General features: G+C 44.8%; 1 protein-coding gene across 1 annotated transcript in view; it reads left to right on the forward strand.

Moving 5' to 3' along the window:
* Positions 1-248: 248 nt before the first annotated feature.
* SLC35E1 (solute carrier family 35 member E1) overlaps positions 249-13297 on the forward strand; it is a 32833-nt gene continuing 19784 nt past the window's right edge. Inside the window, exon 1 of the mRNA XM_075315017.1 lies at positions 249-744. Within this exon, the coding sequence (XP_075171132.1) occupies positions 393-744 (352 nt within the window). The 5' untranslated portion in view covers positions 249-392. The remainder of the gene's footprint in view (positions 745-13297) is intronic.

The following is a 13297-nucleotide window of genomic DNA, read 5'->3' on the forward strand; positions in this document are numbered from 1 at the left end:
TTTTGGCATTAAACAGCGCAGAAGAAAAAGCAGCAAAAAAGCAGGTAAAAAGCAACGTGCGCACATACCCTTATAAACAATTCCATGGCCACGTGGATTTTTTTTCTTGCTATCAGGTATGTTGGAGTAGGTCCCGCCCCCCTCTGGTCACATGGGCATGACGTCATCCAAAGTCCTAACTGGGATTCAGCCTCTACCCCAACAGGACGAAACCAAACAGATAGGAAATGACGTTGGTGCCGAAATGGACCGTCCCAGCGGAAGTGATGTCATTGTGAAAGTGCTCTATCACCACCCATTCTCTTGACGTCTCCACTTCCACGTCTCCTTGTGTGTGTGTCCCGGTGTGGAGTGCGGCTTCCCCGTGGGGGTGGAGGAGGAGGATCGGGGTCATGGCGGTGGTGTCCGCAGCAGGCGGTGGGCAGGTGGCGCCCGGTAACGTACGAGAGGGGGCCCGTGTGGCCGTGCTCTGCCTTCTCTGGTACTCGGTGAGCTCCGGCGGCAATGTGGTGAATAAGATCATCCTGAACGGCTTCCCGTACCCGGTGACTGTGTCCCTGTTCCACATCCTGGCTATCTGCTGCTTCCTCCCGCCGATGCTCCGGGCATGGGGCGTCCCGCACACCCAGCTGCCCGCCCGCTACTACCGCTGGTACATCATCCCGCTGGCGTTCGGGAAGTACTTCGCCTCGGTCTCCGCTCACTTCAGCATCTGGAAAGTGCCCGTGTCTTATGCCCACACAGGTGAGTAGTGCAGCCGCCCCGTCCTGGCTCGGAGGATGAGGTAGAACCTATCACATTTCAGCTCTCATTTTTTAACGTTACTGGTTGAATGTGAGCAGTGATCTGATTGGTTGTTAGGGGCTTATTTGCTGTTTGCAGGGTTTGGGTAGGATGTGGCGATTGTAAGATGTCAGTAGTAGTGATGGGTGGACTTGTAGGGGACCGGCGGGTCTAATTGAGCTAAAAAAAAAAACCCACAAACCCTGGTTCTGGCTCAGGATTGGTCCCATATACCTGGCCGGACGTCGGTCCCCTTACGTCTATGGGGACCGGAATCTGGCAGTTAACCCATTCACGACCTATGACATACTGGTACATCATAATTTAGGTCACTTAACCAATGACGTGCCAGATCGTCATAGCGATTGAAGTGGTTTGGTTCGCTGTACCCCAGCGGTCACCACCAGGTCACCGCCTGATCTTACAGCTGGGACCCAGCACGCACTGCCAGTAGCAGTCCCTGTGCCGCTCCTGGCAGATTAACTCCTAAGTGCTGTGATCAATACGATTGCAGCATTCAGTTGGCAGGGACAGTAATAGCTTACCTCTCCCTGGTGATTGGGTCCCTGAAATGCGATCACAGGAACCTGATCACTGCCATGGCAACCCTGGGTCGTCACCATGACGACTCCGGGTCATCCAAATACAGATCGCCTCACAGACCATGCTGCTGCAGCCCTGACACTTATAAGCCTCTGCAGTGGGTTAAAGTAGTGATCAGGCTGTGGAGATGTAAAGGGACTAAGTAAAAATAAAGTTAAAAAACCCCCAAAACAATTGGGGCAAATAAAACAAAAAAAACCTCCAATAAATAAGTATATTTATGTAAAAAACAAAAAACACTATACAAATTTGGTATTGTTGCGTCTGTAATAACCCAAGCTATTAAACTGTCACACTAGTTAATCCCTTCAATGAACACAGTAAAAAAAAAAAAAGTTTCATCATGCAGCTGACAAAAAAGTGGAATAAAACGCAATCAAAAAGTCATAACTAAAAATGGTAGCACTGAAAATGTCATCTTGTCCAGCAAAAAAACAAGCCACTATACAGCTCCGTCAGCGAAGAAATTAAAAAAGTTATAGCTCTCAAATAAAGCACTGCAAAAAACTATTTTTTCCAATAAAATAATTTTTATGGTGTAAAACATGAGAAAAACCTATCTAAAAGTGGTATCGCTGTAATCGTACCGACCCGAGGAATAAAGCTGTTTTATCACTGTTAAAGCATGGTGAATGGCGTAAAAAAAAAAAAATATTCCGGAGTTGCTGTTTCGTCCTGATTCTGCCTCTCAATAAGTGGAATAGAAAGCGATCATAAAAAAAAATGTGGCCAAAAATGGTACCAATTAAAACGCTAACTTATCTCGCAAAAAACAAGCCCTCACATGACTGTCAGCAGAAAAATAAAAAAGTAAAGACTTCTAAATCTGGTGATGCAAAAAAACTTTATTTTGCAAAAAGCATTTTTAGTCTAATAGTCGCCAAACCTAAAAAACACCAGATATAAACCTGGTATCACTGTAATCACACTGACCGGAGAAATAAATCCACCTAATCACCTATACCGCGAGGTGAACGGCGTAAAAAATAAAGCCAATTCTTCAGCGACTATTGACTTGTTCATTCTGCCTCCCAAAGATGGCACGGCTCATATTTATCCTGCGCTTTACGCTCAGCGCTTGCATCGGGATTACGTGTAAGGCTGCGTGCCCACAATAAGGTATAGCAGCATATTAGACGCAGCATCTTTTTGTTGCGTCCAAACCGATGCATTGTGCGGTACAAACACAGTGGATGAATTTATAGAAATCCCATTCCCACTCTGCTTCTTTTCTCCGCAGCTTAAACTGACATGAACCATGGTTTCCCTAGACGCAACATGTCAATTTATGCTACGGAGACTCGAGTGCCCTCAGATGGGAAAACAGAGCGACAGTCCACAGCACTCCGAACCCTGATAGTGGGCGCGTGCAGCTGCGGTAATCTGTGGAGAACACTTGCATCCCCACAGGAGAATACACTGTACCCAGGACACAGCGTGTGCGGATCGTGGCGTGTACCCATAATCTCTGAAAAACGGGATTCAGACAAAATTCTCAATGGAACATTCACTGTAACGAGACCGGTGTCATTTTGACCTCACGTCTGGCTTGTGGTTCGACGGTGTCCATCTTTTTACTCCTCTTTTTAGGCTTGCACAAAAGTGCGGTCATCAACAGGTTTGTGCACCTTTTGAAAAGACTGACACCGCTGAACAGAGGCTGAATGGTGTCTGGAGTAACTCTGTTGCCTCATTATAGTGAATGGATCTGTCGGGGGTTTCACCTGAATCACGTATTTCAGAGCTGGAAACCCTGATGTAAGTGCTCAGCATAGAACACGGGATAAATGTGAACTGATCCAAAATCTTCTGTACCCAAATCACCACCAAATAGCATTCAACTCCACCCACAATAACACAAGTCCCCACTCATCTGTTAATGGAATACTGGTAGTACAGAGGCTCTCTAAAAACGCTATGGCTCCCGCCCTCAAAAAAACAAACAACAAAACTGCAAAATCTGTGTTCCCACTCCCTTTTGAGCCCCACAATGTGCCTAAACTGCAGTTAGCATCTACATGCCTGGCATTGGTGCAGTAAGGAGAGCCCGCTTAAATGTACGGGGTGCAGGTTTCCAGAAGCACGTAGTGCTCGCTCATCACTACTCGTTGCTTGTTACGAGTACAGAGCATGGCAGTCTCGCTTATCACTACTCGTTTGAGTAGCAAGCACCCGAGCATGGCAGTGCTCACTCATCACTACTCGTTACATGTACTGAGCACCCGAGCATGGTAGTGCTCACTCATCACTACTCGTTACATGTACTGAGCACCCGAGCATGGTAGTGCTCACTCATCACTACTTGTTACATGTACTGTGCACTTGAGCCTGGTAGTGCTTGCTCATTACTACTCATTACAAATACAGAGCACCCGAGCATGGTAGTGCTCACTCATTATTACTCGCTATGAGTACTGAGCACCCGAGCATGGTAATGCTCTCTTATCACTACTCGTTACAAGACCTGAGCATGGTAGTGTTCGCTCATTGCTATACCTGCATGACTAGTTTGTTATTCCCGCCAATCCCTTCTGGCTGCTACCAATGTTCATTCTTCGCTCCTTCTTTCAAGAGTCTGAATGTACTACTTTTCTGGCAAATTAGATGTAAGAGGGCTTTTATATATATATATATATATATATATATATATATATATATATATATATATATATTATAAATTTTTTTTTTGCAAGACAGGCAGGTTTAGTTTTATTATATAACATACTTGAAAACATTAAAAACATATTGACAGTACAGTGAAATGAAAAATGCAGCCATTGCTTTTCATGGTTTTATTTTTACAATGTTTGTGGTTTTTTTGTACAGTAAAGTGACCTGGTAATATTATTCTCTAGGTCAGGGTAAATGTGGTAATGCCAAACTTATCTGTAACCTAATTTACTTCAATAGTGAAAGAAACCTTGATATAAAGTCTACATACCGCTGTTAAAATGGCAGGTTTTTGTCATGTAAAACAAGTGATGCCAAGAAGCAGGGTCGGCTCCTAGGTTTTCATGGGCCTCGGGTGAAAGAGTCTCAGTGCACCCCATGTACATGCAGACACGCACATACACAGATACGTACCCATACAGGGATACATACATATAGGAAGATAAATTCCCAATAATATATATAAACAGCCATAAATATATTCAGTCATATATGCTGACATACATAGGTGTGTGTGTACACATGGATGCGTTGCATGGGGAGAAACGCGGGGGCTGCTGCTCTGGATGCGTGGCATGGGGAGAAACGCGGGGGCTGCTGCTCTGGATGCGTGGCATGGGGAGAAACGCGGGGGCTGCTGCTCCGGATGCGTGGCATGGGGAGAAACGCGGGGGCTGCTGCTCCGGATGCGTGGCATGGGGAGAAACGCGGGGGCTGTTGCTCCGGATGCGTGGCATGGGGAGAAATGCGGGGGCTGCTGCTTCGGATGCGTGGCATGGGGAGAAATGTGGGGGCTGCTGCTTCGGATGCGTGGCATGGGGAGAAATGCGGGGGCGGCTGCTCCGGATGCGTGGCATGGGGAGAAATGCGGGGGCGGCTGCTCCGGATGCGTGGCATGGGGAGAAACGCGAGGGCTGCTGCTCTGGATGCGTGGCATGGGGAGAAACGCGGGGGCTGCTGCTCCGGATGCGTGACATGGGGAGAAATGCGGGGGCTGCTGCTTCGGATGTGTCGCATGGGATAGAGCGCATTGTGCGCTAGTACTGGCCAGTGTGAGAATATAATCCTTTAATACATGTGCACACAGCATTCAATAAGCGGGGATTTAAAGGGCCGTCAGCCAGCAAAATGTGGCTGCTGGTTTGATCACTCCAGTCCCTGGGAATCTACCTGGGGACTGCAGTAGAAGTCACAGCCCCTGCCGTGTTGTGACGCTGGACCTGCCAAGAAGAATCATTTCCAAACTTTCCTACCTTTTTTTTTTTTTTTTTTTTTTTTTTTTTTTTAAAGGAAATCTGTCACCAGGTTTTTGCTCCCCCATTTGAGAACAGCATAATGTAGGGGCAGAGCCCCTGATTCCAGCGATGTGTCACTTACTGAGCTTTTTGCTGTCATTTTGATACAATCAATGTTTTCTCTGCTGCAGATCTAGCAGTTATACAGAGCTCATGAATATGCTGGACTACCGGCACCACACCAAGTAGTCCTCTAATGATAATCTACTGCTGATTAAACAGTGATTTCTATCAAAACTACACTAAGGCTATGTCCGCACGCTGCAGTTTTGTGTTCACCACAAAACTGCGCCCTGTGGTCACAAAAAACGCATGTTGTGGCCAAAAAAAGTATCAAACTACACGTGCATTTGTGATCCGTTTTTAAAAAACCAATGGGGGAAAAAAAGCAGGGAAAAAAACACAAAGAATTGACATGTTGCAGATTTGTTGTCGCCATAAAACTGCAGCCAAAAAAATATCAATGTGCGCACAGCAAATCTAAAATCTCATAACTTTGCTGGGGAGGGAAAAGCATGCAGTTTAGTCACCAAAAAACCCATCAAAAACTAGCGTGTAAATGGGGCCTAAGCAGCCCAGTAATGACACACCGCTGAAATCAGGATCTGTGTCTCTACGTTATGCTGCTCTCAGATTAGGTGACAAAAACCTGGTGATAGATTCCCTTTAATGTTACCCATAATATGTACAAATCCATTGAGAAGTCAACTAACGTTATTTTGAGGGGGATGGGGGGGAATAAAAATATCAAATTTAAAAAAAAAAAAAAAAAAAAAAGTTTCCTAATTGCAAACAACCTCCTACAATTGGGGATGTGGTTGTGTTGACAATCGCATTTAGTGCAAATGCCATGGTCTGTAAACAGCATACAAGACAACAAAGGGATGTCATTGTAGAAAATGATCTGTCCGGCAGCATAGTATGCAAAAAAGATTCCAAGGCATTGGATATACGCAGTGATGGCGAACCTGTGGAAAACTACAATTCCCATCATGCCTTCACAGCCAAAGCGTTTGCTTTGAATGGCCAGGCATGATGGGAATTGTAGTTTTGTAACAGCTGGAGTGCCACAGGTTCGCCATATAGCATGAATCACTGTGAGGATGGTCTTCAAGAAGAGGCCTACAGGGAATTTGTCAGCAGGCTTTGCTATCTCCTCTGAGAGCACCATGATATAGCCTGATTCTAACGATGAATCACTTAATTTACTAAGTGCAGCGCTTCTGACACAGTTTTAGATGAAACAATGCAGCAGAGCTGAGAGCTGCTCTCACTAGGCTCTGCTTATAGAGTAGGGAGCACGGTCGCATTCACATGGAGCATGCACCACTCCAGCATTTTAAAAAAAAAAATATTTATTCCAGAGCTGGAGTGTCACCTTAAATCTAAGTCCCCTGCCCCGTCATATGCTCTCTTTCTGGTGGCTTCACCTTTTACCGACACAACACCGGTTCCACGGCACCATCTTATAACTGTAACTTCTGATAGCCTTCAATCCAGCTCTATGAAAGTCAGAACGACTCTCTCATAGAGATGGATTGATTTGTGACCTTCAGCGTGCTTTATGAAACACTGGAGCTGCCAGCAGCTCACAAATCACAGGAGACCGACCAGAGCAGCGGTGATAGAAGATGAAGCCACGAAAGGTGAGGATCTGACAGGGGTCAGGGGACTTGCATTCAAAGCACCATTCCAGCTGCAATAGAAAACGCCACTGGAGTTGTGCTTTTAAATTTGGCACAACAGTGACATTATTTAAAAAAATAGGACGTCCCTCAGAAATTGAAAAGACAAGAAAATTGATCCTGTAGGCTGTCAAGAGGCCTACAACAACATTAAAGGAGCTGCAGGAATTTCTGACAAGTACTGGTTGTACACTGTGTGTCATAAACAGCTCACATATTCTTCATGTGTCTGGTTTGTGGGGTAGGTTGACAAGACACAAGCTTTTTCTTACGAAGTAAAACATTAAAGCCTGGCTATGTTTTGCCAAAACCTACATCAGGTTTGCCAAAAGCATATGGGGAAAATGTGTTCCAATCTGATGCGATCGCGGTTGTACTTTTTGGGCATCATTCCAAAGGGTATGTTTGGTGCAAAGCCAACACTGCACATCACAAAAAGAACACTAAACCCACTGTGGAGGCCACATTATTGGACATGTTTTTCGGTAGCTGGAAACTGGGGCTTTAGTCACAGTGGAGGGAATCGAGAACAGTTCCAAATGTCAGTTATTTTGTGCATGAAAACAATCAGGTGTCAGCTAATAAGCCGGAGATGGCGAGGAATTACACCTGTCAGCATGACTACAACCTCACCGATATCTACAGATTAAAAAAAAATGGCTTCATCCGAAGATCAGACCTGAATCCAAAAGGAAATCTGTCGGTGACCTAAAGAGGGCTGTACACAGGAAATGCCTTCGCAGGAAGAGTGGGCAAAGATTGCCAATTCTACGTGCGCCATGCTGATAATCTCCTCCCCAAAGAGACTGAATGCTGTCATAAATACAAAAGCTACTCCAGCACAGTATATTGTGTCCATAATTATTCAGCCACATTATTTACATTTTCCTCAATGGATTTGTAGATTATGGGTGACATTAAGGCTATGTTCACACTAGAAAAATGATTTTTCTTAAGAAATTTCTTGAGTGAAGGATTAGCGCACCTGCGTTAAAAAAACGCACCAATAACGCAGGTGCGTTTTTGGTGCGTTTTCTTTCATGTTGGTCCCTGCGTTTTTTAATGCCTTTACAGCAATAAAGCACATTGAAAATAAAAAAAATAGATAATATAGATATTTAGGGGAATAGAGTATAGAGGGATAGATATAAATAATAAATAGAGGGGTATAGATAATAGATATTTAGGGGTATAGATAGATAGATATTTAGGGGTATAGATAGATGGATAGATAGAGGTATAGATAGATAATAGATGGATGGATAGATAGACAGAGGGATAGATGGATGGATAGATAGACAGAGGGATAGATGGATGGATAGGTAGATAGACAGATGATAGATCGACAGAAGGATAGATAATATAGAAAGATAGATAATATATATTTAGAGGTATAGATAGAGGAATAGATAGATAATAGATATTTAGGGGATAGATAGATAAATGATAGATAGAAAGATGGAGGGAGGGAGGGATGGCTGGAGGGAGGGATGGCTGGAGGGAGGGATGGATAGATATTCCAGCTTTATTTATGATGTTTCCCCCCACACACTGCACTTCTCATGGCCGGTAATGTGTTCACATCACCGGCCGTGAGAAATGTCCTGTAGTTCCCCGCAGCCTCTCTCAGGAGGTGCATTCAGTAGTCGCTCCCTGACCCGTGGAGAACTGTCACACGCGGCTGGAGCAGGGCTGGAAGCGCCGAGGGACATCGCTGTGGATTACGTCGGAGCTGTGTCTGGGAGGGGTTAATACACTGGAGAAAGAGGGGCTTTTTGTCTTTTATTCAAAATAAAGGATTTTTCTGTGTGTGTTTCTTTACTTTCACTTTCAGATTAGTGACGGCGTGTCATAGACGCTGCCATCACTAATCTTGGACTTAGCGGCAGCTATTAGTTGCTGTTAACTCCATATTACCTGGATTGCCCCAGCATCACGGCATCTGGAGGAGTCGGTAACACGCCGGGACTGTCGCATAATGGATGCGACAGTCCCGGGGCAGCTGCGGCTGATATTCTCGGCTGCGGGAGGGGGAGGGGGCATTAACCCTGTCCCTCGCTCTCCCCAGCCTGAGAATACCGGGCCGCCGCTGTGTGTTAACCCGGCTGGAAGGTAAAAATACAGCGGAGCCCACGCTTTTTTTTTTTTTTTTTTTTTCTCCTCCTTCCTCTTCCTGTCCTAGTGACATCACTTCCCTGCAAAACGCAGTGCAGGGAAGTACACTATGTCTTTAAAACGCGGGAATAACGCAGGTATAACGCAGGAATAGCGCACATCACTTGCTACCTGCGTTATACCTGCGCTATTTCATAGTCAATGGAGTGAAATAACGCAGTTAGCTGCAGAAAAGAAGTGACATGCTGATTCTTTTTCTTAAGAAAATCTACTGAAAGAATTTTCTTAAGAAAAAAACGCAGTGTGCGCACAGCTAATTTTTTTTCCCCATAGGTTTTGCTGGGGAATGTCTGCAGAAAGGTTACAAGAATTTCTCAAGAAATTTCTGCAGCAAAAACGCAGGTAAAAAACGCAGTGTGTGAACATAGCCTAAAAGTTAGACAGTTGTGTTAGGGGTTAATGTTCTGTATTTGGCCAGACATGGGTCCCTGTGTTAAGTCATGTTTGTTAAGCCATTGTTTTCCTCTGAACTCATCAGAGCCGTCAGTTGTCTAAAGGCCACTTCACACATAAAGAGATCGCTAACGACATCATTGCTACGTCACCGTTTCTGTGACGAAACGACGACTTCACCTGCGATCTCGTTATGTTTGACACGTACCAACGATCCTCCCCCCTGCTGTGCAATAGTTGGTCGTTGCTGGATGTCCTGGGCCATTTTTGGCTTGTTGGAGTCCTGCTGGGCAGGATGGATCTGTATGTTTGACACCAACCAATGATCTCGTTAACGACCTAGATGAGAACTTAAAGTGTGACACGTAGGGGTGTAGTTGCGTCACCTTTTCCGCGCCCCCTCTGCATCGTTACTAAAGTTCTTGGGGAAAATGACTGTGTGACTTCTCACCAACGACTTAACAACGATCCGGAAACTGTGATGTAGTAACGATCTCGTTATGTGTGACTGGACCTTTTAGGATGTGTAGTGCTAAGGTAATGAAAATCCCCTCAGCCTCTCTGTCTACCTCACTCAGAGGAGAATTAACTGTGCAGATTGGAATGCCATGCAACCAGAGCACAGCCTTATTCCACCAATCCTGTAAGACCACCATACCCTGAGATGAGTGCTTGGGTGATATAAAAAGGGACTGCTTGAGTCAACAGGGTGTTCTTTTGCTAGATAGCTTCAATCTAGGGTTTTCGGTCTCAGTTGGAAGTGCTTTACCCAGCCTAGGTACATTGGCGCCAGTTAGGGGATCAGAAACTAAATTATATTGTGCAGGAGCACCACCGAGGATTCTGCTGGAAGAAACCCAGGTTGGGAACGATTTGGTTACCTGGTTATGGAATTTGCTGTGCTTGTGAAGCTTCCTATGCTTGTCACTATCCTATTCTCAGTGGGTGCCTGCCAAAAGCGGGTTGCTGCTGGTTTGGGTTATGTGGCCCTGGAAGCTGCGAAGACACAAATATTCTAATCCTTGGTGAGCCAGCGAAAGAGTGACACTTTGTTGCCTGTTACATCATGTGGTTTGCTGGTTATGTGCCGTTAATTGTTTGGGGATCCTATAGAGTCTTAATATTGTGATTCCCTCATCCTGTGTTGTCTGAGTAGTGTTCCGCCCACAATTTATGAGGTCAGGCTTTCAGTTGGGATGAGCCCTGGACCATGCGGTGTTTCTAAAGGTGGCCGGGCCAGCGGACAATAGCACCCGCTGACTCCTGTGTCTCCACAAGGTATTCTTACTGAGCCCCGGTAGAATAGAGTAGAGTTCCAGTAGGCTCCTAATTCTGACCCCTGTGTACCCCTTGCTCTGTTATATCATCCATGTTTACCTCATTACTGTGCACAAGTCCGAATAAGAAGGAAGCTTAGTCCTGTGTGTAACTGGTTTGATAATTTTCTTTTTTTTGTGCACCTGGACGTCAGTGGTAATCTTCCCAGCAGGCGTTCAATGGAAAATGAATGTTGGTTTAGTGGACGTAGGTTCACAAGCTGACGACAGCCGTGAGGCTCTGTTTAATTAAGGAGGCAAAGTCTTATGAAACTCCGGCTGTACACACAGGCAGATTTCTCAGTGTCAAGAGGGTCCTAAGAAATGGTGGCAGGCTAAGCTCCCCACATGCGTGCACCATCTATTAGCATTGCTGGTGCCGTTACAGGGCAATAACTGAAATCTGCAGTGGAAATTGGTGACATTTCCGCTACAGTTGGAGCAAGCCTGCCTATATGCTGCTGTAAATGAGTATGTTTCCTTAAGCCCTACTCAGCTTACTGTGGAATTTATAAAACTGAAATGCCGCGCTAGGAATGCCATGTGTGAACCTGGCCCTAAAAGGGCTGTAGGAACCTGATTCCTGGGTGTGCCACACCTGGCTTAGGGAAAGATTTTCTGCTAAGCCCGTCTCCCTGTCCTGGAACACTTAGGCTGGTTTCACATCAGCGCTTTTTTGCCTAGCGTCAAAAAAAACTCACAATGCATATCACCGGCTCCTGCAGATGGAATGTCCAACACATGCAATCGCAATTGTTATTTACCGGATCCTGGATGCAGCGGGACACAGAATTTATCGTCCGGCACTGGAGCCAGCTGATCAGGTGTCAGCTGAACTCCTGATGTGACAGCCCGCACAGATCAGCTGACTCCAGCATTAGCCGATTACTTGTTCTGTGTCCCGCTGCATCCATCGCAGTATATGCGGGCTGTGAGGTCAGCTGATCTGAACTTCTGACCTCATAGCCAGCAGAACAAGTTATCAGATCAGCTGACTCCAGTGCCGACCGAACTCAGCTGACCTCACAGCCCATACACTGCGATGGATGCAGAGAGACACAGAACAAGTAATCGTCCGACACTGGAGTCAGCTGATCTGATTACTTGTTCTGCTGGCTGTGTAGTCAGGAGTAGGGATGAGTGAGCAGTAAAATTCTCGGGTGCTTGATAAGCGAAGCCCATGTTGATGAATTAAAAAAAAAAAAATTCAATTAAAAATAAAAAAACAACAAAAACCCCCAAACACATAAGAGTCATTCCGTGTCAAGTGGACCAGTGGTCCCCACTCGACGTTCTCCGATTTTGCTGAAAATTTATAAGGATGTACATGTATGTTTAAAAAGAGGTTCTGTAAATTTTTAGGGCCAGATCTCAAATATATTGGCCACTGTTGACCTTTCACTGGAGGCCCCCCCCAAGCCTGCGGCTTCAGCTAAGAGGATTTTGCAAACTTTGGCACATAGCCATTAGAGTTCTATACTGGCTATGATGCTGAAATTTGGCATACTAGCTCAACTTTTACTGCTAAACGCGATAAAATTATTACCGGCTATGACAAAACAATATTTCGGCCGCAATTTTGTGTCAAAGTAGCTTGCAAAACGCCTCGCATAAAATTTATGCCAAACTTTGCCCATATATAACTCAAGACCAAAAACCAATAGTAACTGGTGCTTTACCCTGTACAACAAACATCTTCATGACTTTGCATTGCTGCAATATCACGGTCAAAGCATATGTATTTGTGGAAATATTCACACCCAGATATGATGACAAACTTTAAAAAAACGAATTTTACCTATTTTTAGGTCAAATTTCCCAAAAAGGGTACCCCTAAAATATATTAATTCTGTTATCATTTGAAAGAGCACATTTTTCTCTACAAGGATCATTGGGGTTTTTTTTGGAGTCTCCCCATTTAAGAAAAGAAAAATGCCACTGAACATGGTGTTATGTATGCACGTAATGCATTGATTGTGTTTGATTTTCAGATTCTTATCACATGTTAGAGTTGTATTGTTGCTTGCAATGTCTATTATAATCAAAAACCTATAAACCTATTGACTATTGTTACATTTTAATGCATATATTATTTATTTTTTAGTGATGGAGAATGAAGTTGATGACAAAAAGATTTGCATTTCAAGGGTGTGAAATGACCCTTCATCTTTCATTGCCCATGTAGATGGATCTGTCAGATCAGAAATGCCTTTTGTGCCAATTGCAAACCTCCAGCCAGGGCAATACATTGCCTGCATTTACCATAGGAACTGGTGGATTGGAAATATTTCTGAAATTTCAGTCGACGACCATGATGCATTAATACATTTTATGCATCCTCATGGAGCAGCTAGCTTCTTTCACTGGCCTGTGAGAA

This window comes from Anomaloglossus baeobatrachus, chromosome 1 (genome assembly GCF_048569485.1).
Source record: "Anomaloglossus baeobatrachus isolate aAnoBae1 chromosome 1, aAnoBae1.hap1, whole genome shotgun sequence".
Classification (NCBI taxonomy): Eukaryota; Metazoa; Chordata; class Amphibia; order Anura; family Aromobatidae; genus Anomaloglossus; species Anomaloglossus baeobatrachus.